This window comes from Coenobita brevimanus, chromosome 1, assembly GCF_032717465.1.
Source record: "Coenobita brevimanus isolate Jiangsu-jjx chromosome 1, ASM3271746v2, whole genome shotgun sequence".
Taxonomy (NCBI): Eukaryota; Metazoa; Arthropoda; class Malacostraca; order Decapoda; family Coenobitidae; genus Coenobita; species Coenobita brevimanus.
In genome coordinates, this window is record NC_136954.1 from 31,910,072 (window position 1) to 31,936,723 (window position 26,652).

Sequence of the window (26,652 nt, forward strand, 5' to 3'; positions counted from 1 at the left end):
ATGAGGGTGTGTCAGGTGCAAAAACCAGCCAACTACTCCCAAGGTCAAGGTCACACTTGGGGCTCAAACAAGATCGGGTGCGTCCTTCTGCAGTTTCGTGTCCGCTCTGTAATCTTCACATGCATGGACAGATTTTGATATAACTTCACACAATTTTTCCCCATACCATGACGGTGTGTCGTGCGCAACAACCAGCCATCTACTCCCAAGGTCAATTACATATGTATGGTTATCATCCGGTAGGGGACTTTGCATTGCATGGCAGTACAGAATTCACTTCTTCATTTTCATAGCTGTTTCAAAATTTCACCTTTGCCTTCCTTTTAAAAACCCTGCCTGCCAACTTCAGAGCTCTCCTATCCACTAATTCAGGTCCAAAGCCCATCCCAGCCTGTATTCTCCTAGCCCTGGGAGCATCTCATCTTCACTATTAAATTTCTGTATTTGACACAATAACACCTTCAGTCTCATGACGTATTGTTTAATCTCTTGCAATCACCGGACGATTTTCATCAGAGCAGATACTTTTCAAGCTGGAGGGTTTAGAGGTAGTTCTAATTAACACTTTCACTACAAGGTCCAATCCCATGTTGAATAAAATCGTCCGGAAGTGGCAAGAATGAACTTATTACTCGTCAGAAGGTAGGAGTTAATACAGGTATTCGTACACGTGGTATCATACATACCACTTTGCTAGTAACACGTGTAAATGATATGCAAGAGGATGTAAGTGTTCATTAACTCTTCAGTACTATTGTACGAGTAGGTCTCTCTCCTGAGTTGAAGAAACACGGATATTATGTTCACTTTAACCTGGCCGCAAATTGTCCATCTCTCCGTCTTGAATGCTAAGCTGAAACAAGAGATTAACTCTTGAGTATGGTGCTAGTCAAGAAGAAGCGCTTTGGCATAAGAATGTAGAGCCATAGTAGTGTATTTTTCTGCTACTTTGCAACGTGAAATAAACCGCAAGAGAAAAATCAGTGTCAAAATAAGAATGAACTATTGAGGCAAGAATCGCTTAAGTCCTCACCATCCTGAATGGATTAACCACGTCACCCCTAGTACGTCATTCTTCTTTCTTGCTGGTACGTGGCGATTTAATTCAAATTAGAAAGAACTTGTATCGGTGAAGGAGTTAATGGTACCTTTATTTCACCCCTCAAGTTCAAGGAGTCACTGCTAAGCTGAACAAAATCGTTTGGAGGCAGGAAGAATGGTGTAAAATGGCGTCTTCTCGTTGACCGGGTTACCATCCACCCACTCTATCCACCTATTCACCTATCCATCCACCCAATGCCAGTTCCGTACCACCAGTCCACCAGAACACTGCTCCATTCACACCATCCACCCACTCACTCCCTCATCCACACTACCTACTCCCCCATCCGCACAACCGACTCCCCCATCCACACAACCGACTCCCCCATCCACACCCACTTACTCATTCCCCCGCTCCCCCATCCACACTACCGACTCCCTATCCATTCTCTGCCACCTATACACTCCCCCGTCCACTTTCATGTCCACACTTCCTCCCACCCAGTCTCTCATCCACCCATCCACACCACTTATCTCCCCCCAGTCTCCAAACCACCCCTTGAGCCAGCCACCCACTCCTCCATCTACACCACCCATCCATTCATCTATTCTCTCATCCACTCCTAGACCTCTTATTCACATCACTCATCCACCCACTTGCCCTCCAATCCACGCCATATATCCACACCCGCGTTTGGAATCACTCCCCATCACACCATTCATCCACCCACCCATCCCCCACCCATACAACCCATCCACACTACTCATCCTCCCACCCACTTCTAATCCACTCATCCATCCAACCACGCCTCTTTTCTCCAACCACCCATTCCTCATCCATTTCACTCATCCATCTATCCGGTTCCCATCCACACCACCCATCCACCGACCTTCTCTTCATTCACACCATTCATCCACCCCTTCCACCCTCCCACTCCCCATCCACCCAGCAGCTCCCCCATCTACAAAACTCATCCACCCACTCATTGCCTATTCACAGCACCCATCCACTCCCCATCCACACTACTTATCCACCCACCCTACTACAATCCACTCTCGGCAGTCATTTTCTCTTTCTCTTCTCCTCCAGCCTTCCTTCTCTTCCACTTTTCCTCCCTCTACCCCAGCCCTCCCTCCTCTTCAAGCCTTCTCTCCATCTACTCCAGCCTTCTCTTGCTCTACTTCAGCCTTCTCTCCCTCTACCCTAGCCTTCTCTCCTTCTACTTCAACCTTCTCTCCCTCTACTCCAGCCGTCTCTTCCTCTCCTTCAACTTTTCTTTCACCTTCCTCTCCGTTCCTCTCTTCTCTCTATCTGCGCCTACTAGTCTTACCTCCTCCCCTCCCATCTCCCACCTTCCCAGCCCCACTCCATCCCTCACACCTTCCATCCTTCCTTCTCTCATTCCTTTCTCTTCCCTCTCTGCCAGCCTTCCCCTTTCCTTTTTTCCTTCCTTCCTTCAGTCCTCCCACCTTGCACATCCTCCCTTCTTTTCTGTCAGCTTCTCTTTGTCCGTCATCAGTTTCCCTCCCTTTCTCTCTCCCTGCCAGTCATCCTTTCTCCCTCATCGGTTTCCCTCCTCTCTCCCTTCAGCCCTGTTATCCTCCCTTTTTCTCACCTTCCATCCATCTTAGCCTTCCTCCGTCTGTCCTTCCTAGTCTCCCTCCGCCCCTCCCTCCGAGTCTACCTCCGTCTCTCCCTCCTAATCTCCCTCCTAGCCTCCCTCTCTCTCTCTCTCTCTCTCTCTCTCTCTCTCCTTCCATCCATCCATCCCAACCTCCTCCTCTTCACTTCCTCTTTGTCTTTCCCCCTCAGCCTCCCCCCTTTTCTCCGTCCCAGCCTCCCTCTCTCCCTCCATCTTAAGTGTTATTAATCACCCACGTTATCGGTTTTTATCCCTTTTTCCGGGAGGTTCGGTCGTTTATGCTCCATCGTGTTCGCTTAGGATGTATTATTGGCCTTCACAGAGACATAACTTGAAGCAGAATTATTTTTGCTGATTTTTTTTTTCTATCATGCTTTTGTTTATTTTTTTGTCTCCGTTTTTATCGTGTCTTTTTATAATTTTTTTTGTGCTCTTGTTTTTTTTGTTTTTATTGTGATTTCGTTTATTTATCTTTCGTTTTTTCGTGGTTTTATTTTTCTTCGTTTTCATCGTGGTTGTATTTTTCATCGTTTTTATCGTGGATTTATTTTTGTTCGTTTTAACCGTGCTTTTGTTTTTGTATCTTCGTTTTTATTTATTTCGTTTTCGTGTTTTTATTTTCGTTTTATCGTGGTTTTGTTTGCTATTTTCTTCTTTTAATCATGATTTTGTGTTTTCTTCATTTTTTTCGTGGTTGTGTTTGTACTTTTCTTTATATTTTATCGTGTTTTTCGTTTTTTATCGTGATCTTGTTTTACATGGGAATTTCCTTTGAATCGTTTATGCTTCTGGTTTGGTCGCGTAGAATCTATTTTTGTCGTTCACAAGGCTGGTGAGGGACGCCTGCCCGTGTGGCACCGATATAGCCGGCTCTGCTGCCTAAATATACAAACGATCCTTAACTCCATCACTGTCCTCTGCTGGAAGGATGGCGAGCTGCGCAGATTCAGCCTGCAGTTAGCCCAATTTAAATTCAGAAGAGCCTGTGGTTGCAACAATAACAAACAGCTACAACACGCTTTAACTCTTGCCTAACTCTGATGTTTGATTGTTTTTGTTGGGTGTTATTTGTGTGTGTGTGTGTGTGTGTGTGTGTGTGTGTGTGTGTGTGTGTGTGTGTGTGTGTGTGTTTTAGTTAGTATTTAGTGTATATTTGGTCCAGAGTTTCGCGTTACGTTCTTGCCACTCAATCTATTATTGTCGTTCACAAGGCTTAACCTTTAGGCTGACATTAATTTTCTTTTCTTATTTGTTTGCCTTTTCTTTATACTTTCTTGCGTGTTTTCCCCCATGCCTAGTATTATATTACTTTTATATTATGTTTTTTATATTTTTTATATTTTCTTATTGTCGGTTACAGGGTTTACATTACTGAATTTGGTTTTGATTTTTACCGTCCCCTCAGCTGGTAGTTTTTCTAGATTTCGTGGTTCAGTGTTCTTAGTTTTTTTTTTTTTTTTCGATTTTCTTTCTACTTTCTCGTGCTGTAACTCATGCATAATTTTATACGTATCATAATAATTCGCTGAGCATTACTTTCAGGCTGACAGTTTTGGGTTCTTTTTAAAATGCCGTTCTATATAATTTTCCTAGTTTTGTGTTTGGTCCTGCCTTCGTCTTGTATCAAATATTATTCACCGGGCTTTACTCGTAGGCTGACAAGGGTTTTCCATGCTGTTGTTTGGTGTTTTTCATTGTTCTAGTTTCTTTCTATGTCTCAGTTCGTTTAGTTTTATTAGAATCACTCACCGCTCTTGTCTTTGAGGATGACTGTGTGTGTGTGTGTGTGTGTGTGTGTGTGTCTTTTGATGGGGTCTTTGCTATCTGTTTGCTCTTTCTTACCAGTTACATAACTTCTACGTTTTTTTAAAGATGTATTACATAATTGTTTATTCATCGCATTATTTGTGGTGTCTGTTTTTTAATCTTTATGTTCGTATTTTGTTTTCCATTCTTCATACTTCATATTTCCTTGTTTTATGATTTTTTATTATTTGAGCGCCAATTGTTTGTTGAATTATTTTTCATTTTCATATTTGTTTTTTTTTTCACTATTTCTTTTTGCCTTTTATAATTTTATTTTGCATTTCACGTTGTTTCCATTGTTCCACAAAAGTGTCAGTGTTTCCAACAGTTTATTTTCTTGTTTTTATAATTTTCTGTCCCAAGTAGTACGGACCACCAAATCCAACGTGTGTCCCTTACTGTCACTGAGTCACTGTACCTTTCTGAAGGATGAGTCTCTCTCTCTCTCTCTCTCTCTCTCTCTCTCTCATGGAGAGTAGAGTGGGTAATGGTAGCTTATCTGGTATGCTTGTGCGTCTGGTGTGTGTCTGAGGTGCTTGTGATGTGTCTAAAGACAAAGAACACCCTCAGGGATGTGCTGATGTGGTGGATACTTGGGGTGGGTGTGACTCTCAAAGGTTTCCATTTTTCATGCTCATGTAGGCTATATGTTGTTACTCGTTCACTGTTAATTCTAAGTTTTATCGTCGTTTTGTCGTTTTTTTTCTTGGGTTTTTTGCTTACACTGTCATTCTGTCCACCTCTTCCTCCGTTTACACTGCCATTCTGTCCACCTCTTCCTCCGTTTCTTTCTCTTTGTCCATCTTCCTCCTTCACAGTCATTCCATCGTCCCACCCCTTGTCTGCCTCCACCTTCCCCCTCCCCATTCAGCTGTCGTCGTGAATTTAGCAGCATGTCGTCAGTGGTCGTGCTCAGAATAATGTCGTGCCGAGGTGGTCATTGCGTCAGTCGTTCCCTTCCATCCCTGGCGACATTTTTAGCCCCTTCCACACCGTATACCGTATTTCCTTATTTAACTCTTGCTGCCACCAGGCGACTTACTTTACCGGTATTTAGATGGACCTCTCATGGCAAAGAATTGATAAGTAATTCCCATTATCTGTTTTTGTACGGTGATGTGTTTGGTTTCCTTACCACAAGCCGACATTTTTCAACGTAGGACAGACGTCTGGTGTGTGTATGTTTAGACACTGAGATATAGAGAGAGATGTGTAGAGATAGATAGAGGTCTGTGAAAACAGTAAAATGTTTTGGAGTCGTGTCTATCCTGCAAATTAGTTTACTCTTTAGATAGATATATTTATATATATATATATTTATATATTTATATATATATATATATATATATATATATATATATATACAGAGAGAGAGAGAGAGAGAGAATCTTTGAAAATACGTAGTAAAATGTTATGGATTCCTCTCTGTCCTCGAAATTTGTCAACCCTTGTTAGATAAATAAACAGATAAAAAGATCGATAGGTATATGGATAAATTGGTAGATAGACAGATAGATCGACAGGTAGATATACTTAGAGAGATCTGTGGAAATAGTAAAATGTTATAGTCCTGCCACCCTGAGAGCTCACGTGCTTGGTTCAACAATCTTTATTTCAACCAATGCCAGACGTCGTTATTGAGCTAGGAGTGAGTCACAGGAGGCTGAGAGTTAAGATGCCAGCTGAATACAGACCCCCAGCATCATGTCTTGTCCCAGCACCAACATGAACCCGAGTCTTGTCAACGGGTCTGTGTCTCTCTCCGCCAACACAACCTTCTGTATAATTCTGGCATTCACCAGCCCCGGCCACCCTCTTCACTTTATGCTATTATGGACTTAGGTCTGTATTCTGGGTAGCACAGGAGGCTTCGTAGCTCCTCTTCCTTAGCGATTTGTCTTTGTACGCCACATATATCGTTTTTATATTGGCATAGTTGGCATCAGTAACAGTCAAGAGGATATTGGGATTTTTTTTTTTTTTTTTTTTATGTGCAGAGTAAGTCGCTAAGAAGAAGTGTCACGAACTAACCAATGCTGCTTGGACCCGTATTCTCGTCGGCTAAGGAAGCTCCCTAACACCCTTTCCTGAGCAACTTATTTTGCTTGTTACACCGTACTGACCATACCCGTGTTACGTAAGGCATTCTGATATCGCCATACTCTGCATTGATAACGTACAGAAGGGTGTTAACCAGCCATTCCAAAAATAAATCGCTAAGGAAGAGGTGCTAAGGAATGCAACCCTGTGATATGACAAGCTAACAAGTCACGGTATCATCCCTTTCCCCGTCATTCACTACTTTGCATTATATTTCCCCCAGCGACAGGTAGTTTACGTGCCACCTTCATTCCCGTGGCCCTTTTTTGTTTTATCTTTTCTAACTAAATTACTTTTTTCAATATAGGTGAGACTTTTAACTTGAGGATTTAGACAGCCTTAGTTAACCCTTTGATTCCTACATATCCGTCCAAAGTTGTATAAATTCGTACAGAGAAGCTTGAAAATATAATGGGCAACTCGTCACGGGACTAAGTAGGTCAGCTGTACACAGGGAAAAGTGGCACATCAAAAATGTTAAAATCTATCACGAATAACATTTTCTCCAAGTAACAAAGTAATTGGTTTCTTCAAGCGTACGACAGGTTATTTTATTCATCTCTTAGAAACATACCAGTCAAGAGGTCTACGCCTGTATTTTAAGTGGTCACGGTTACTTCCTAGCACTTCATTTTAGCAACTTAGGCTGCACACTACGCCTCGATATTCTCCTGTGTTTTGATGATACAAACTATGTCGATATGTTAGCGATATAAAGAGCATACAGGCAAATTTTGAGTCGTAATATGCAAAAGAAATTGCTGAGGAGGAGATGCAACGAAGCCTCCTCGGCTGTCCACATTGCAGCCTGTAAGGTGGTATTCATGTCAGCACATTGCAACCTGTAAGGTGGTATTCACGTCAGCTTAGGTGGCTCTCAAGCACCTTTATCTAAGTGATTTATTTTGCTTATTACACCTGGATAATCACTTGTCCGCAATTTGCGCATCCTTGTTGGAAGGACACAAGTGAAGGTTGAGAGGAGTGGAAGAGAGTTGTTTGAGAGGACTAAAGATTAGGATAAGAGGGAGAAGGATAGAGGAAGGAATGGATGGAGATAGGGACTGGAGGAGGAGGCGGCAGAGTTACACAGAGATCAGTACTTCGTTCACACAGACCTTACATACGTTGAGAGACGGACAGACAATATTCTCCAACCAAGGATGGGCCTCGAGGAAGGAAGGGGTTCGTGAAGAGTTTATACGATCGAATCCCTTAAGTCTGAAGAGTCTGTATTAAGCTGAATAAAATCGTCCGCGGAAGCAACAAGAGCACTTACCATCCACCTGAGGAGCGACCCGAACAAAAGGCTGTGTGTGTGTGTGTGTGTGTGTGTGTGTGTGTGTGTGTGTGTGTGTGTGTGTTAATCTCTCTTTTTATCAGTTACACGTCTTATGCCCTTTCTTAGTAAATTGAATGTCCTTTGCAGTTCATAATTACCCGTCTCCTTCCTTTGTCGTATAATTACGTAGTTAACTGAATTACCACTTTCCTCTAGCGTTATAATTTTCTGCTTTGAGTCGCATGGCTTTTGTTGCCTGGCGATAGATAGTTCATTCATTCATTCATTCTCTCATTTTTTTCTTTCTCTTTCAGATCGGGACGTGGAGCGACACCCGAGGGCTGGAAACAGTGGCGGTCAAGTACACGAGCCACATGACTGACCGGGTGATGGCTAACAGATCTTACATCGTTACATCCATATTGGTGCGTGTATCTCCCCCTCCCCATTCTCTCTCTATCAATGAAAAATACGAGTAAGCATGTGGATCTCATGTTCCATGGGATAATATAGCGGCTCCGTTTTCTCTCATCACAGGAAAAGCCATTCTTGATGATAAGGAAGGACGGTAACTACACTGGCAATGATCGTTACGAGGGATACGCTAAAGACCTCGCTGACCTCTTGGCATCCTTCCTCGGAATTAACTGTGAGTATGAGTTTGGGGGCTTGTGCTGGAAAATGGGAAGGTATTAGAGGATAACATAGTATTTCTGGGGTATCTGAGGGTAAATTTCTGGGAATGATCGCTACAAAGGCTAAGCTGGAGACCTCTTGACCTCTTTCCTCAGAATTAATTGTGAGTATTTGAATTTTGGCCATAAGGAGAGGATGGAGAGCGAGAGACTGACGAGGAGGGTGTATGTGAGTGAGGTGGAGGGGGGGATAGGGAGGGGGAGGCCAAGGATTGAGGTGGAGGGATGGAGTGGAGAGGTATATGAGAGGGGGGGGGGGTGAACTGGGAGCAGGGTAGTGAAATGGCGGGGGACGGGATGACATGGAGGCAGTTTTTTTTTTGTGGCCACCCCATACGGGATTAAAGGCGTCTGGCAATAGATAGATAGATATTTGATTTTTCAGTGTATTTTTAGGGGTAATAAATTTAAGAGGTTCTCGTCTTGATCAATTTATTTCATGAGGTATCTGTGTAAGCAGATTTCAGTTCTGTTTATAATACTTCATTTTTTGGTGTTTGAGGTAAAGAATTATTTCTTATTATTTTTTTTAATTTCTGAGAGCACATTGGTATTTTCTGGCTTACATCTGACGAAAGTTATCAACCTAAGGTTTTTGACGTAATGAAGTTACCATATTAGAGGTAAAGGGTTTCGTAGGTTTACAACTTCTAAGGAACCTGTGTATTTTCGGATTGTTTTGTTGGAGATTGATATTTATGCATTTTTACAGTCGTAGAGAATGTTTGCATGGTATGTCGGGGTTGGGGGGGGGCGGAGTTCTTGTTGGCTACGTGACGCGGTTCAGTTGCTGGGGCCGTTTCAACGTAAAACCGGTTCCACTTGACAGGGAATTTTCAGAACGTCCCTCTTACACACCAACCCTGGCTGCCCTCTGATAGGTGTCGTGTACCCGTAGCTGTTTGGCCCTCAACAGTTATTATACCCCCGGAGTGTTGAGGCGGTCACTGGGTGTGTAGGCTAGAGGGGGAAAAAGGAGTTGGGAGGGAAAGTGAGGGGGGAACAAAAGAAAAAATAATATACAACAAAAACACTCGGTTTTTAAGTACTTAAATGGAGATGTCAGAGGTAAAGAGTTAACGTGTGTTTTAATATTGTCGATGACTTGGACGCATTTTGTTATTATATTCATGAAAATTCCGTAGTATTTTGTTCAGTTGAGGAAGTTTCTACCTGTGTAAAGGTTAATTGCCCATGTATCTATCTATAACGACCTAGACGCCATAATCCCGTAAAGGGTGGCCATTTGTCTTTTTAAGGGGAGGGACATTAACCCTACGCCAGTCCACTTGTTGACACGTAGGGAACACGTAACAATTGATAATATGGCTACCACCTAGCGTTGTACAAGGTTTCCTGGCTTACAGGAAACCATGATGCCTGTCATTCAATGTAAAGACACCTGAAAAAGAAAAATCGACAGGAAAGATGGGAGAAAAAGGTGGGAGAAATAGGAAGAGAAGAGGGCAGACACAAGAAGAATGAAGCAGGTGATGGATAAGTAGGGAGCACTACATCAAGTGAGTGGATGATGGTTGGCACAACCTACCACACAAGGTTAATCGTGAGGTATCAATTCTTTGACGGGCAAAATTTCTCTAAGCCGAATAGAATCGTCCTGTGATTGTGCAGAATAAGTGAAAGCGTTTATAGATTGTGCAAGTGTTATTTTAGGAGACATAAATTTCTTTGTCTTTAGTGGCAGTTACTTCGTTTTCGTGTTGGAGATGCAGGATATATTTATGGCGCTTTAGGAATTTCTTTCACAACAGTGATTGCCCTCTTAGTTTATTGTAACCTCTGACTATTTTGTTTCGTATAATGACAGGAATATCAGAAGGACGTGAATAAATTTGTTTGAAAAAAAAGTAAAAAAAAAAGTCTGAAATACATGTAAGGGGAATGGTGCTGCCTCAGTGGAGGTACGGGCTGCTTGGGTGATCCTGTTTAATAATGGCATCTTCTTCTTTGCTTGTAGGGTTTTGTCTTTGTCGCATAGTTATGTTATTGTACACTTGGTGTCTTCTTTCCCATTAATCTGTTACTCACTCGTCTGTGTCCCGCAAGACACATTGCAGCGTGTGAAGGTTATTGTATTATCTGTAGATCACATATTGTTTCCTTATCGATTTCCTCTTGTTAATGTACTTACCCACAGTTTTTTTTTTTTTTTTCCCTAGATATTAACAACTTTGAAGAACACCTGTGGTGCCCAGTAATTTATATATCTCATAATCATATTCTCTTGTTAATGCTAGCCTGTGTATCTGTTAACCTATTTACTCACGGGATTTTTTTTTCCAGACACATTGCAACTCGTGAAGGACAACAAGTACGGTGGCCAGAACGATGGCCAGTACGGTGGCTGGGACGGCATGGTGGGGGAGCTGGTGAGACAGGTCAGTGTGGCCTTAGTTTTACTTCAGTTACCCTCCATTGGTTTTCTCTTCTTCATTTTCTTTTTAATAATTCTCTCACATGATGTAAGTTTAAGTTTCGTCTTACATCTTCAGACTAAGTTGAGGCCCTATTCAGCTTTGGAGAAAGTTATAGAACTAGTGGTACTATATTGCCGTCATTTAACCTTACATTACAAGAAGTCTCCTAAAGTTTAAATAAAAACCGTCTGGGAGAGAGAGAGAGAGAGAGAGAGAGAAATCCCCCTCACCTAGGTTACAGTGTATAATTATAACCTGGCAAGGAAGAAGTTGAGAGGCGGAAGAGAGAGTTGTATGTAGAAAGAAAGAGGTGAAAAGATTAGTAAGAGAGAGAGTAAGAAGAGAGTGGATGAGGAATTTGGAAGGAATTTAAGTGTAAAGTGGAGAGACTGTAAGAAAATGTTCTGGAAAGAGGTGAAGAGAGTAAGACAGGGTGGAAGTGAAGTTAGCAGGGGAGTGAAAGACAAAAATGGTAGATTACTAGTGGAGAAGGGAGAAAAAGTGAGCAGATGGAGAGAACACTTTAAGGAATTGTTGAACATAGAGGATGGAAGTAATGCGAGTATAAGTGGCTGGGGAATGGCTGGATGAAGAAGGGAGGTGAGAAGTCAGGAAGAAATCAGTAGGATAGAAGTTGTGGAAGCAATGAAGAAAGTTAAATTGGGGAAAGCCCCAGGAATTGATGGAGTGTGTGGTGAAATGCTGAAGCATGGGGGAGAGATAGTAGTAGAATGGATGTGGAAGATGTGCAGATTGGCCTGGGAAGAAGGTAGAGTCCTGGAGGATTGGAAGTCAGGTATAATTATTCCCTTGTACAAAGGAAAAGGGGAAAAAGAAGTGTGTGGTAATCATAGGGGCATTTGTCTTCTTAATATAATAGGAAAAGTGTATGGTAGGATACTTATTGACAGAGTTAGAGAAAGAAAAGAGGAATTAGTTGGAGAAGAACAGGGAGGCTTTAGGAAGGGAAGAGGTTGTGTAGATCAGATATTCATTCTTGGATCTTTAGTGAAAAAGTTTCTAGAGAAGGGAAAGAAGTTGTATGTGGCTTTCATGGATTTGGAGAAATCATATGACAGGGTGGATAGACAAGGATTATGGAAAGTATTAAGATTATATGGAGTAGATGAGAAGTTGCTGAATGTTGTGAAGAGTATGTATGATGGTGCTAAGGCTGCAGTGCGTGTGGATGGTGAACTGAGTGAATTTTTCTCTTTGAAGGTTGGGTTGAAATAGGGATGTGTCATGTCTTCATGGTTGTTCAATCTGTACATGGATGGAGTAATAAAAGGTACAAGGTAGGGTAGTGGACGTTGGAGTGGCCTTGGTGAGAGAGGGTAGTGTTTGGAAACTCCCTGTACTGTTGTTTGCAGATGATTCTGTGTTGTTGAGTGAGGACGAAGGGGAGCTGCAAGGCTTGGTGGATGAGTTTGGGAGAGTGTGTAAGAAACGGAATCTAAAGGTGAATGTAGGGAAGAGTAAAGTGATGGTCTTTGAGAGAGGTGAAGTCAGTGAATGTACAGCGAGGTTGGATGGTGAGAAATTGGAAAATGTGAGTGTGTTTAAGTACTTGGGTAGCGTGATGAGTAAGGATGGAGGTTTGGAGGGTGAAGTGCTTGAAAGGGTACAGCAGGGAAGAAAGGTTGCTGGTTCCTTGAAAACAGTGATAAGAAACAGGGAAGTGAGCATGGAAGTGAAAAAGTTACTACATGACAGTATTGTGATACCAACTCTAACGTATGGAAGTGAAGCTTGGACGTTGTTGGAAGGACACAAGTCAAGAGTGAGAGCAGTGGAAATGAGTTATTTGAGAGGAGCCTGTGGAGTCACATGGAGAGATAGGCTGACAAATGAGGATATAAAGGAGTATTGTGGTGTGGATGTGGATGTGATAGGAAGCGTTATGAGGAATACACTGAAGTGGTTTGGCCATGTGGAGAGGATGGAGGATGAAAGACTGACGAAGAGAATGTATGTGAGTGAGGTGGAGGGGGGGAGAGGGAGGGAGAGGCCGAGGATGAGATGGAGGGATGGGGTGGAGAGGTATATGAGAGAGGGGTGTGTGAGCTGGCAGCAGGGCAGTGAAATGGCGGGGGACAGGGCGACGTGGAGGCGATTTGTTTGTGGCCACCCCGAACGGGATTGAGGCGTCTGGCAATAGATAGATAGACAGACCAAAATTATTCTTGCCATGTTGGATTCCTGACATGCTTGTGAATGAGATAAAAAAAGAAAGAGCCTTTATTTTATATATGGTGGGGGCGCTCACCATCCACTCACTCGATGTAGTGCTGCTCTACGGGTGCCTCTACACTAAGTAACAAGCCAAATGGTTTCCTGTATACCAGGAAGTCATTTACTATGCTGTATGGTAACCACGTAACCAAATTATAGCACCTGGTGGTTAGTGGGTAATTAAGGCGCTCCAATCAGATTGAGCCTATGCAGGTTTATATCCAAGGGATGGTTGAGGTTTATTGCTCACGTAATGCCACTCAGGGATGAGTGAGGCCGGTCACTCACCTTAAATGTCAGGACCAACATGCCTAGACCCGGGCTTCTCTGTTCCTCATGGGGCAACACAGGATTAGATGATGAACGAATGAATGAAATAAAATATGCAATCCGAATAATCCCCTTTGAAAAGAAAGACGAAACGTCAGTCAAATTAGTCTCTCTCTCTCTCGCACACACACACACACACACACACACACACACACACACACACACACACACACACACACACACACACACACACACGATGCAAGGTCAGATAGAAGTGACATTGGATGAGTGGATATAAATGAATACTGATGTTTGAATAGATAAATAGATAGATGTTATCCTGGGTCCATCTCACAAGGTTTGATGAGAGGCCCCCAAATCTGATGACTTAAAATGTCTTTATCACTGTATTAATGATAATTTATTTACGTTCAGTGTACTAGACAATATTATTTATACTGTCGTCAACCATCATTGTGGGGAGTGTACTGTAGGAATATTTATACTGTTCGCAAATTTTTTAAAATTACGAATAGTAACGTATTTAGATCATCATCATCATCATCATCATCATCGTCCCGCCCTTTTAACACCTGCAGGTGGGGTTTGGTAGGGTACAGCAAGCCTGGAGTAGAAAAAATACGTTAGTCGGAGAACTAATCAACAGTATGCCCAAAGAAGTGGGCCACATAACCCATTCATTCACCATGCAAATCCCAGGAATCTTTGCCGTAATATTAATAATTTAAAAATATATAATAACCGAAGGTAATAATATATAAACTGTGAATTCAGCGTTGCCTGTGACAGTTTGTGTAGAAAAGTATCAAGGTTGTTCGTGACGAAGACAACTCGAATAAACCAAGTCTCTGTTCTGAAATTTTTCTGTAGAGAGTAATACGAAAATGATATAACGATTTAGATGAATAAAATAAAAATGTAATACATAACGTATATAATACACAAAAAGATTCACATGTTTACAGATCATACATATATCACGGTTAATGGTGAAGGTTACCTAGTTTCCAGTGCGGATCTAGTTTGTTATTTGTTTAGTGTACTCCGCTAGTGTGACCGTGAGCGTGAGTGAGTGGCCTGAGGTCAGTGTCCACCTGCTTTGGTGAGAATGTGGCTGATTTGTTTGATCAGGACGATATCATGATTTCACGCTTGGAAGGTATTTATCTATTATGCATAGCTACTGTTTACCAGTACATTTATATTAGTCATGAATTAGAACTGTTAGGGTGTACGTTATACTAAGTTGGTAGTTAATTGTAATTTTCCTATTGTGTAGCCCCAGTTGCTACATTATGTAACTTATATTTCAATAACTGGATAGATGCGTGGGGGCATGTGTTAAAGTACCGGGGGTTATATATTCTATTGCAGCGTTTCTTAACCTGGGGTGCTAGCACCCCCAGGGGGTGCTGAAATCAATTTTAGGGGGTGCTGGAAAATGCTGCATTATATTTTTTCTTACTGAATTTGCTTAGTATTGGCATCCTTGATTTTTTTTTTTTTTTTTTTTTTTTGAGACTATAAAGTAAACTGTTAGGCAGTACTTCACTTCACTTTAACCCTGCAGTAGTGTAGCAACTGCAGTCCCAGTAACCAGATGTAGAGGGGTGCTGGACTGAGACCTTATTACAGAGGGGGTGTTGAGGTGGGAAAAGGTTATGAAACGCTGTTCTGTTGTAATGTAATAATGTGCGTTCAGTGGTAAGAGCTCGATTCTGGCTGTTAGTTCCTTTGGGGATGGAGGCAGTTACGTTACTGCCCACTCTGGTGATATACAGCTAAAGTGGAATCATTGGTTTTTATTAGTCATTTATCTTGATTACCTCAACTGTCACGTTTATAATTTACGATTTTTTTAATGCAAGGAAGAAGGAGCCAAAGGCCAGGAGCCCACAAATGGTTCTCTCCAAGAAAAAACAAAAACAAGATAACAGAAAGCCACTGCAGTTTATCTGTTTAAATATCATTTAGTCTGTTAACTTTAGTATTACAATGCATAGCTGCAGCCAGGAATATCGTTCCACATCATAGAGAATACAGTACTTCACCTAGAACATTGTATTCAGAGGAATTTGTTAAGGTCTTGGGATCCCGTTACTAGGTTTCGAGAGTCATTACTCGGTGTCTACCTGTTATCATGGGCGAGTCAACAGACTGGTGTCCGTAGCGGTACCTTATATTGATTTAAGGTTATATTCTGTGCGCTGTTTTAACGTGAATTTTTTTCCTCTTTTCTCCACTGTATGATTAAGTGAACTCTTTCAAGTCGAAACTATGTGAATGAGCTTAATTTACGGCAAGACATAGCTTTCATCTGTGGACTCCTAATGCACTAAAGGAAGAAAATATCCACCGATCAGTGTCAGATACTGCTGTGAAATAACCCTCAAATGGAAGTAGGAGAAGGAGAAGAAAGGGGACGAGAGGAGGAAGATGTGAAAGTGGGAAGAGGTAGTGTAACATGACAAAAGAAGGAATAAAACGAGGAGGAAGAGGAGGAGGAGAGTAGGTGGAGAAGGAACAGAGAGATGTAGAGAAAGAGGAGGAGGTGAGGAAGTGAAGGCGTTGGACGAAGAAGAATGTAAGAGTGGAACAGGAGCAAAAGGGAGGGGGGAAACGAGCAGAGGAAAGGTGAATACGAACAGAAAAAAAAAAAACAGAGAGGAAGGAGGAAAAGAAGTGAAGGGTAATAACGATAACAAGAGGGGACAGAGGAAAGATAACAGGGGGAAGAAAAGGAAAAGGAAGATCAGTAATTAAAATAATAACAATAATAATAATAATAATCTACTTCTATATACCTAGTATGCTTCCCCCAAGGAAAGGGAGGTAGCCGAGACAGGACGACACACTCCCCATTTACTCATCCATTCAAACACATTCATTCGCATCTTAGCCCCAAAGGGGAGAAGGGACAGATCCTCACCGCACCACACCGCACAAGGGTCAACTGCGCAGTGCAATCAGTGACATCCGCAGCAGGGCCCGACAGCAGAGCTGGTTTACCCCTGCCACATCATAATAGACCCATCCCCTTACCCGCAACTGACCTGACTAGCTGATCAGACCAAATGCGGAGAATATCCCCTCAGGGTTGCGTCATCACTTATTCATTCACAATTTCTCTCCATTTATTTCTGTCACGCACAGCCACTCTTCCTTGCTCAACAGACATCCCTCTCGCATCCAGCGCTTTCTTCACACTGTCCATCCATCCCATTCGTGGTCTCCCTCTCAGCCTTACACCTCTCACATCAGATCTAGTTATCTTTTTCAGCAATTGCTCATTATCCATTCTCTCCATATGCCAAAACCATCGCAACACCCTCTGCTCAACTTTACCAGCCATCTCCCGAACAACTCCAGTTCTCCTTCGCACTTCACCATTTTGCACTCGATCCATACACGTCACTCCACGCATACTCCTCAGACACCTCATCTCCATTACATTCAAACTTTTCCTCTCTGCTACACCCATATTCCATGTTTCAGCCCCACATAACGCAGTCGGTTCCACAACACCCTCATACAGCCTTCTCTTTACATCCATTCTAAGCGAACGACATCTAAACACTTTTGTCATTCCTCCCAGCACCTTTCCTGTTTCATCCATTCTAAACATCACTTCTGCATCTATTCTTCCATCCACAGCAACATGTGACCCTAAATATTTAAAACACTCTTCCTCCTCAAGCAACTCACCATTCAGAACTATATTCATCCTCCTACCATATACCAACCTCGTACACTTCATCACTTTACTCTTATTCTCATTTACTTTCAAATTCCTCCTATCACACACCCTTCCAAACTCCTCTACCAACTGTCTCAATCTGTCTTCTGAATCAGCCACCAGTGCAGTATCATCTGCAAATAGCAGCAGCTTCTGATTCCACTCTCCACCATCATCATTCACCAGACTCAGGCCTCCACCTAAAACTCTTGCATTCACCTCCCTTGCAACACCATCCATATAAATATTAAACAAACAAGGCGACATCACACATCCCTGTTGCAGCCCCACTCTCACGGGAAACCAATCACTCACAGCATTTCCCACTCTTACACACGCTCTACTATTTACATAAAAACTTTTCACCCCTTTTAGTAACCTACCATGAAGTCCATACAATCTTAAAACAGTCCACAAAGCATACCTATCAATTCTATCATACGCTTTCTCTAAATCCATGAATGCCCAAAACACATCCTTGCCTTTCGCTAAATACTTTTCACACACTTGTCTCACAGCAAACACCTGATCCACGCATCCCCTCCCTCTCCTAAAGCCACACTGCTCATCACCAATCACTCCCTCTGTACCCTCTCTAACTCTCATAATTAACACTCTACCATACACCTTACCTACAACACTCAACAGACTTATACCCCTAAAGCTAGTACATTCATACTTATCACCCTTGCCCTTATACAACGGGACCACGCAAGCAATTGCCCAGTCAATTGGCACCATACCTTTCACAAAGCACACATTCAACAGTCTTACTAACCAGTCAACAATAGTCACTCCACCATCCTTCAGGCATTCCACAGCACACCCATCCATACCTGCAGCTTTCCCTGTTATCATCTCCTTTACTGCCTTCTCCCCTTCCTCCTTCGTGAACAAAGAATCATTCAACTCTCCCAACACATTTATTCCTTGCACCCTTCCATCCGCCACAGTCTCAGCCACTCTTTCCTCCTCTACATTTAATAATCTTTCAAAATACTCTGCCCATCTCTTCCTTACTGCATCCATCTGAGTTAACATCCTTCCATCCTCTGCTTTTACTCGCTCTTCCTTCCCAGACTCTCAGTTTCGCACCCTTTTAACCTCTTTCCAGAACATTTTCTTATTCCGTTGAAAATTCTCAATCAGACGCCTACCCCACCTCTCATCTGCTGCCACTTTAGCATCACGCACAGCCCTTCTCGCCCTATTCCTCTTTTCCTTATACCTCTCATAGGACACCTCATCCTTCCTTTGTAGCCACACTTCATATGCACGTCTCTTCTCAGCCACAGCCATACTTACTTCCTCGCACCACCATTCACTTCCTTTTCTTACACCACCACCCACACGTCTCACACCACACACCTCTTCTGCATGCCCCACCACAGCACTCTTAAACAATAATAATAAAAGGAAAGCAGGAGTATAAATAATAATACTAAGAGGAGAAGATTAACTTAATTTCATAGCAACATGGCTTGTAAACTAGAAACAACACTATGAGGATAAGGAGGATGTCTGACTTCCTCGAATTGATGGAGCTAATCTAGACTGGATCTAAATCCTCACTACTGTACGTATGTTACAGTTTACCAAGTGGAACGTATGTCAAAATTTAGCGTGTGGAGATTTTCGGTAACAGCCATAAGAAGCACACGTAATTTATGAATGAAACCCCAACCTGTATAAAGAGGGACATGACTGGCTGAAGTGCTGAGCATTGAGAAAGATAAGTTCTTCCTTTACTGTACGAGTATATTCGTTAATGGCGGGCGCTTATTGTGTCGTAATATAAGCGGTTCCGTGGACCTAATGAAATAAGTAGTGTATAGCAAATAAACGGAAGATATCAGTGTGTCCTGGGGAGGAGAGGGGTTGTGTGAAAGTGAATGAATTGTGTGTGTGTGTGTGTGTGTGTGTGTGTGTGTTTTGTATGTGTAGAAGGGGGGGGGGAGATGGTGACTCTGGAAAGTGTTGGGGGTCTGCGTATGTCTGTACTGCTGTAAAGGGGGTTGATATGTGTGTGGGGGGTATAGTGGAGCATAACGCAAAACGGTTTGTTTATCAATTAATTATCGGCATCACAGAGAATTGTCTGCATCACGATACATTACTGTTATGATGATGATTAATGTTTTTCTTTTTTTCGATTTTGCTTCGTTAAAAAGGCTCCAACATACTTCCAAACTCATACATTTTCTCTGGGCAACAGGAGGCGGACATAGCGATCGCGCCACTAACCATCACATCTTCGAGGGAACAGGTAATCGACTTCACCAAGCCCTTCATGACCCAAGGCATCTCCATCATGATCAAGAAACCCGCCAAGGAGAAACCCGGAGTGTTCAGCTTCATGTCGCCACTCTCCCTCGAGATTTGGACCTGCATCGTCTTCGCCTACGTCGGGGTTTCCATCGTCCTGTTCCTCGTCAGCAGATTCAGCCCCAGCGAGTGGAAGGTGAGGTAGTTAGGGGAATAATATATACGGGTGAGGTGATGGTTACTTTGGTTAGGGAAGTAACTGATGTGTAAAAGGAATGCTGAGCCTCGGTCGACGGGCTGTCAACTTTACACACACACACACACACACGGGGTGTAACTGGTAATAATAATAATAATAATAAAATAATAATAATAATAATAATAATAATAATAGTAACATATGTAGCCATATCCTCCCCTCCCCTTTCTCTGGCAGGTGATAGAGATGTACGGCAAGTCAGGTGTCAGCAACGACTTCAGCATCTGCAACAGTCTGTGGTTCACTCTGGGGGCGTTCATGCAACAAGGGGTCGATATCTGCCCAAGGTGAGCTACATACATCATGCAGATAATAACCATTTTTTTTTTTCCTACGAGATCTGGTTTAAATATTAATGGAAAGACTTGCTCCATGATTACAGGTATTAAAGGGTGACGGAATTCTGGCCTGAACAGGTGAGAATTATTAATGCTGATACACAGACCGTACATATATTACGGTTATTTCTCAGTTGTCTGGGTTTTATGTTAGTAGAAAGACTTACTTGATAATTGCTGGTCTAAAGAATCCTAAAAGAGAGAGAGACAGACAAACACATACAAAGTCATGGTCTCAGGTTCACCCTGGGGAATACATGCAACAGAGGATTGATTTCTATGCAGTGTTAGGTACAACTGGAGTATTGTATTGACTATACTGGGTTTATGGCCTGTGTTTTTCTAGTTGGTCTGACGTAAATATTTATAGATAGGCTTCATGATAATTATATCCATCCATCCATCATCCAATCCTATGTCGCCCCATGAGGAGCGTAGGAACCCGGGGCTAGGCAAGTTGGTCCTGACATTTAAGATGAGAGTGACCAGCCTCACTCATCCCTGAGGGGCATTACGTGAGCAATAAACCCCAACAATCCCTTGGATATAAACCTACACAAGCTCAGTCCGACTGGACCACCTTAATTACCTACTAAACAAGCAGGCGCCGTAATTTGGTTATATGGTTACCACCCAGCGTTGTAAATGGTTTCCTGGTGTAGGGTACAGGAAACTATTTGGCATGTCACTCAGTGTAGAACTACCCATAGGCAGAAGGAAGAGGAAAGAAAGACAGGAGAGGGAGTGTAAAGTCACCAATAGGCAGAAGAAAATGGAAAAAATGAAGGAAAGAAAGAGAGATGAGGAAGGATGGAAGAGAGGAAAGGACAGACACCCAAAGCAGCACTGGATCGAGTGAGTGGATGGTGAGCGCCCCCACCTACCACATACGTTTAAAAACCATATCTGAAGAGCAGCGAGAAACATACATCAACCATACAGGCTTTATGTACAGTCTCCATCAAAAGTCCTGTCACTTCTGCCCATCATGAGCTTTGAAAATCAGTGTGGTGAATCCATAGCACCCGACTCTGATGACTTTATACCGGTGCCATACCAAATCATCGATGTTGGTTGCCGCTGATTCACTGGACTGATTATCGAACCCCATGGAGAGAAAAGCAGGAGAGGCGACAGGACTTCTGATGTTTAGTGTACCATATGTTTATTTATTTTAATTTTATTTATGTAGAGATGGTTCGGCTTTACTGTTTATAATAACTGGTGAATCCATGTTTATCGGAGAGACAGGCAGAAAAAGAGAATGTATGGCTAAATGGGATTAGTTTGTGTGTGTGTGTGTGTGTGTGTGTGTGTGTGTGTGTGTGTGTGTGTGTGTGTGTGTGTGTGTGTGTGTGTTTCATCCATCCCCTCTCTCTCTCTCTCTCTCTCTTCCGTTCCTTTGCTTGTTGCCGTCGCGTCGTGGGAGGCTTCGGGGGCATCGACTGGGGCTTGATGTGTGGGGAGCTCTAGCAGGGTACCTTCATTCCCTCCACAGACGTGGAGGCCTGGTTGCAAGATGGCCTTCAAGTCCATTCTGCTCTCCTCTCTCCCCCCTCCTTGGGTCCAGTCGTTGCCTCAACTAATTTTACAAGGCACTATTCTTTTTCTATCACTTCTTCTTTCGTTTTCTCCTGTCTCTCTCTATGCTATCATTTGGCTTTAAATGGCTTGGACTTTTCCACATTCATCAAAATTCTCATAATTTACCACGCATAAGTTGCAACAGGAAGGACTGGGTGTGCCCTTGGGCTATTGTCTTGGCCAGTGGTGGGGGTCATGGTGGTTCGGCACCACCGCAGTGTGCAGACCTCTGCAGAGGGACCCTCTGTGGAGGCAGAACCGTCGCTGGGCTGCGGCTGTTGGTTCCGGGGGTGCCGTGGCTCAGCGGTGGGACTCTCGGTCATTGGCCGGTGACCCTTTGATGTGCAGGGAATCTTTGTTCTCTGGTGCAGTGTCGCTATCCCTTCCAGGGTAGGGTAAGAGGCGTACACTGGAGTTTGACCCCCATTGGGGTCGTTGGTCGGGCCTCTAGACTCGGGGTTTCGCCCTTAGTGTCCTTCCTTTTTCAACCATCATGATGAGCCTTTCCTGTTTCATATACCATAATGGATTTGGATATTAGTTCCCCCTCCCCCGGTTCTGCCGCCGACCTGACCCAGGTAACGACCTCGGCTTCTCTTTCGGACATCCCACCGACTACCTCCACTTATCCGCATCTTTCCTCCTCCCCCTCACGCTCATCTTCCCTCCTCCCCCTCACCCTCATCTTCTTCAATTTCTGCCCAGTCCTCCTCTACTAGTTCCTCCTCTATCATTACTCTAGAACCTTATCTTCCTCTTACCTCATCTACCTTTTCCACGCGTATCTCTCGTCCTCGTCCATCTCTACTCCCATTTCCTAAGCAAACAGAACATGACAAACTCCAAGCTTTGTTCGGCCCCCAGACCTGGACCAAGTTTTTTGACATTCCCTCAACTGCCCCTCTAGCAGGCGATGACCTGCTTTTTCAGTGTTGCCTATTGAAGTAGGTGGGCAATGATGTCCAATTTACGTCTCGTCCAGATGGCTCTCATATTGTAACAGTTCAGTCCGAAGAAAAGGCGACTGCGATGACCAGTTTACTTAGTCCTGCCGGTACACCGATTATTGTAACAAAAAAGGTTCCCCTCAATTCTTGTCTAGGGACAGTCTTAGTTCCCACTTATGTCGATCTTGGTGACCGTCAGTGGCCAGAGTGTTCTCCTCTTATCCAGGAGATTTTAGAACTCCGGGGTCATAAAGTTGTTACGGTACAGTGTTACTCGCTTCCTCCTACGCATCGCTGCCACTATTCTATAAATATTGCAAAAATCCTTTTTGACAGCCGTACCTTACCTACCACTGTTATGCTTGGTGGTCTCAAGATAAACGTTAAAGAATCTCCCCAAGTCCCTCGTCAATGCCGTGCTTGCTGGAAGTTTGGACACCCCCTGAAATTTTGCAGATCCACTCCTATGTGCCGCCTTTGTTCATCTTCAGATCATAAGGATGATGAATGCCCCTCGGATCATCACTGCTGTCCTAATTGTTGAGGTGAGCATACCGCCACTGATCGTCGTCGCCCTTCGTATAAATTTGAATGTGAAGTCCACTGGACTCCGCCGGGCTGAAGCTCGCCGGGAAGCACAACGTCAAGGCTATACAGATGCTACTGCCACAGCCTATCGTCTCTATTCTTCTGTTGCAACCTCAGATGTCTTTGTCACTTCTTCGTCCTCTCCCTCGTTTACTTTACAGCCTTCTTGTTCTCTTTTTGTGGCCCAACCTTTGTCTGTTTCTCTCTCAACCACCTCTTGCCCTTCTTCGTCCACCCCTATTCAAGTTATCAAATTCCTTTTCAGTTCTCGGTTCCTCTACTTCCACCTCTCTTTCCTCTACCCCACCTATGTCATCATCTACTTCCGCACCCGTGTCGCATCCTTCCCGTTCTTGGCCACGCCTCTCCCACCCTGCCACTCCCCTTCAGTTGGTCAAGAAACGTAAAGCCCATCGTGGGTCGCGTCCTGTTCCCCAAAAGCGCTGCATGCCTCCCCTCTACTCCAGGTCTGACTTCCCTCCACTTCGTCATGCATCTTCGGATGACAGTTCTTCTGAAACTATCCAGAAAGTTACACGGTTTCTTCAGGATACCTCTTCACCATTGTTTGTTCCAACCACTGCTGCAACCGTCCCCATTTCCACTTCTACAATTACCATTTCTGCCGATGTTCACTCTCCTCTCACTCTTCCTTCCACTCCTCTTCTCCCTGAGGCTGCAGCGTCTACATCCTACACTTCATCAGTAATCTCTCCGTTACTTCCTCCTTTCTTTTCTTCCCCCGCCTCAACTTCAAGTAAGCCTATCGTCAAATCCCTTTTACACCTTCCTTTGCTTCCAGGGGAAGAAACCCCCTTCCCTCACCACCGTTCTTCCTTGCCCAAGTCATGCCCTACCACCACTCAGTTCTCCAGTGGTTCTTCAGTACCCACTATCCTTACTTAAAGGTAACCCCTTCAACAAACATAGCTTTTTAGCACCATCAGTTTTGTCATTGTTCTGATCCTCTGTTTTATGTTACGATGTGTATTTTACAGTGGAATTTACGCAGTTTTACCTCACATTGTAACGACTTAGGTTATTTGCTTTCTGCTCACCAACCTATGGTGCTTTGCTTACAGGAGACTCGCCTTCAGGAGTCCCCACCTCCTGTCCCCAATTATACCTTTTTTAGCTCACCTCATTCCATTTCTAATGTTTGCATTTTGATCCACCATACGGTTCCATTTGAACCATTACAAATTTCTACTGAGCTGCCCTGCGTTATAGCCCGCACATTTCTTGGACGTTGGTTAACAATTGTTTCCCTCTATTTCTCCCTCTCAGTGGCACTTGATTACTCAGCATTAGCCATCCTGCTCTCCAGTCTCCCTTCTCCATATCTTTTACTTGGCGATTTTAATAGTCGAAATCCCCTGTGGGGTGATTCTGTTATCAATCCTCGTGGTCGACTGATGGGATCTTTTATTTACCATCATGAGCTTCTTGCCCTCAATACTGGTGTTCCCACCCACTTCAATGCACATACGCATACCTTTTCCTGCATTGACCTTTCTTTGTGTTCTCCATCTCTTTCTCTTGACTTCAATTGGTCTGTCCTTCAAGATTGTCTGTTTAGTGATCATTTTCCAATACATCTTCAACTGATGTCATATTCTCCTACTCCACGCCCTCCACGTTGGTGTTTTGCTCGAGCGAATTGGACAGCTTTTACTTCCTATACAACTCCTCTTTCTGTTCCTTCTTCTTGTGTACAAGATATGCTCACTAAATTCCTCGATGTGGTCCTAAATGCTTCTCATCAGGCAATTCCTAAGACCACTCGTCCCTTTTCGTTTAAGTGTGTTCCTTGGTGGACGCCGGAATGCTGAAGAGCCCTCCGCATCAAATGGGTTACTTGGAAGAGCTGTCACCGCAAATGTCATACCGCTGATAAAGTTTATCATCTTATACTTTTCCGACGTGCCAGCACTGCCTTTCGTCGAACAGTTAAAGAGGCCAAGAAATCCAAAAGGAAGCTATATGTTTCTTGAGTTAATTCTAACACGCCCATCTTGGTGGTTTGGGCCTGTATCCCTCAGATAGCAGGTAAATGGCTACCATTTCCTGCTCCGGTCCTCCATCTGCATGGTACTTCCATAGCAGATCCCTACTTAGATGCCAGTGCGCTAGGCGAACATTTTAGTGAGGTTAGTAAAGGCTCTCATCTGACGAGTGACTTTCATAAACTTCATTGGACAGCAGAGCATCATCCGCTCCACTTCCACCTCTCTGATGAAGAACATTATAATGCTCCTTTTACGTCGGCGGAATTACGTGATGCCATTCGTTCTTGCAGAGATACATATGAAGGTTTAGATGATGTTCATTACAGTATGCTTAAACACCTCTCATCGGCGGGGCTTCGGTTTTTTATTAGCACTTTATAATTGTTTGGACCACAGGCGAATTTCCCCCAAGTTGGCACATCGCGCTTATTATTCCTTTCCTCAAGCCATTTAAAGATGGCCATCTTCCTCAAGATTATTGTCCAATAGCTCTGACAAGCTGTCTTTGCAAAGTCCTGGAACGTATGGTTAATGCTAGGCTAATGTGGTTGTTAGAATCTAACCATCTTTTATCTCCGACTCAGTTTGGCTACCAAAAGATGTGAAGTATTTTGGACCCATTGATTAAGTTAGAAACGTATGTTAGGGCTGCGTTTTCCAAAGGTGAATCAGTTCTTGCTGTATTTTTTGATCTTGAGAAGGCATATGATACAGCGTGGAAGTATCATATTCTCCGTACAGTCCAATTATTTGGTATTGTTGGCAATACAGGAGTTTTTATTCAAAAATATTTGACAAATAGGTCCTTTTCTGTTCGCGTCTGCAATAGTTTGTCTGATTCCTGCCCACAATATGAAGGAGTTCCTCAGGGGTGGTTCTTAGCACAACACCTTTCCTTATTGCAATTAACCCGTCAGCTGCTACACACCCATATATGGCCACTCTTGGACATTTGCTGTGTGTGCGATACACCCAGATCTGGTCCCGTCCTGCCTCCCAAGGTGAGGCATATTGTATGTCATAGCGACACCTGTCAACCCCTTCTCACGGCCGTCTGGGTCAGTCACCTGTGGGTCATGATGGATGGTGGACATACTGAGGTGTCACTGGAGAACATCTACCTCTAACCCACCTCCCACACACAGCATAAGGACCAAAGGCCTTGTCCCGAGGCGTGGCAAGAGGCCTTCAACTACTTATGTTTATAGATGTTACGAGAAGGATGACGAATTGCATGTCAGAAGATAGAAAAATAAAATAAACATAGCGCACTGCTTGAGTAAATCATTCATTGACCTGCCACCACCATCCTCCCCTCATCTGCCCGTAACAATCATCACCACAACTATCGGGGGCTAGAAACGACGGTAGTTTATACTTGCTTAGGCTTCTACA

General features: G+C 43.4%; 1 protein-coding gene across 1 annotated transcript; it reads left to right on the plus strand.

Annotated features, from left to right (window-relative positions):
* Positions 1-22,054, plus strand: LOC145393040 (glutamate receptor 1-like). Its single transcript, XM_080267411.1, has 7 exons — positions 1-108; positions 8,187-8,297; positions 8,410-8,521; positions 10,872-10,966; positions 19,483-19,728; positions 19,969-20,078; positions 21,859-22,054. Exons 1-7 carry the CDS (start codon positions 1-3, stop codon positions 22,052-22,054), a joined length of 978 nt encoding a protein of 325 aa, XP_080123537.1.
* The last annotated feature ends 4,598 nt before the right edge of the window (positions 22,055-26,652 follow it).

Bases quoted from the DNA above. Each gene is read 5' to 3' on its own strand.
- LOC145393040 (XM_080267411.1), top strand. From the start codon at position 1: ATGAGGGTGTGTCAGGTGCAAAAACCAGCCAACTACTCCCAAGGTCAA. The intron at 10,967-19,482 runs GTCAGTGTGGCC...TCTGGGCAACAG, and splicing joins TGGGGGAGCTGGTGAGACAG to GAGGCGGACATAGCGATCGC. The intron at 20,079-21,858 runs GTGAGCTACATA...AAGTTGCAACAG, and splicing joins GGGGTCGATATCTGCCCAAG to GAAGGACTGGGTGTGCCCTT.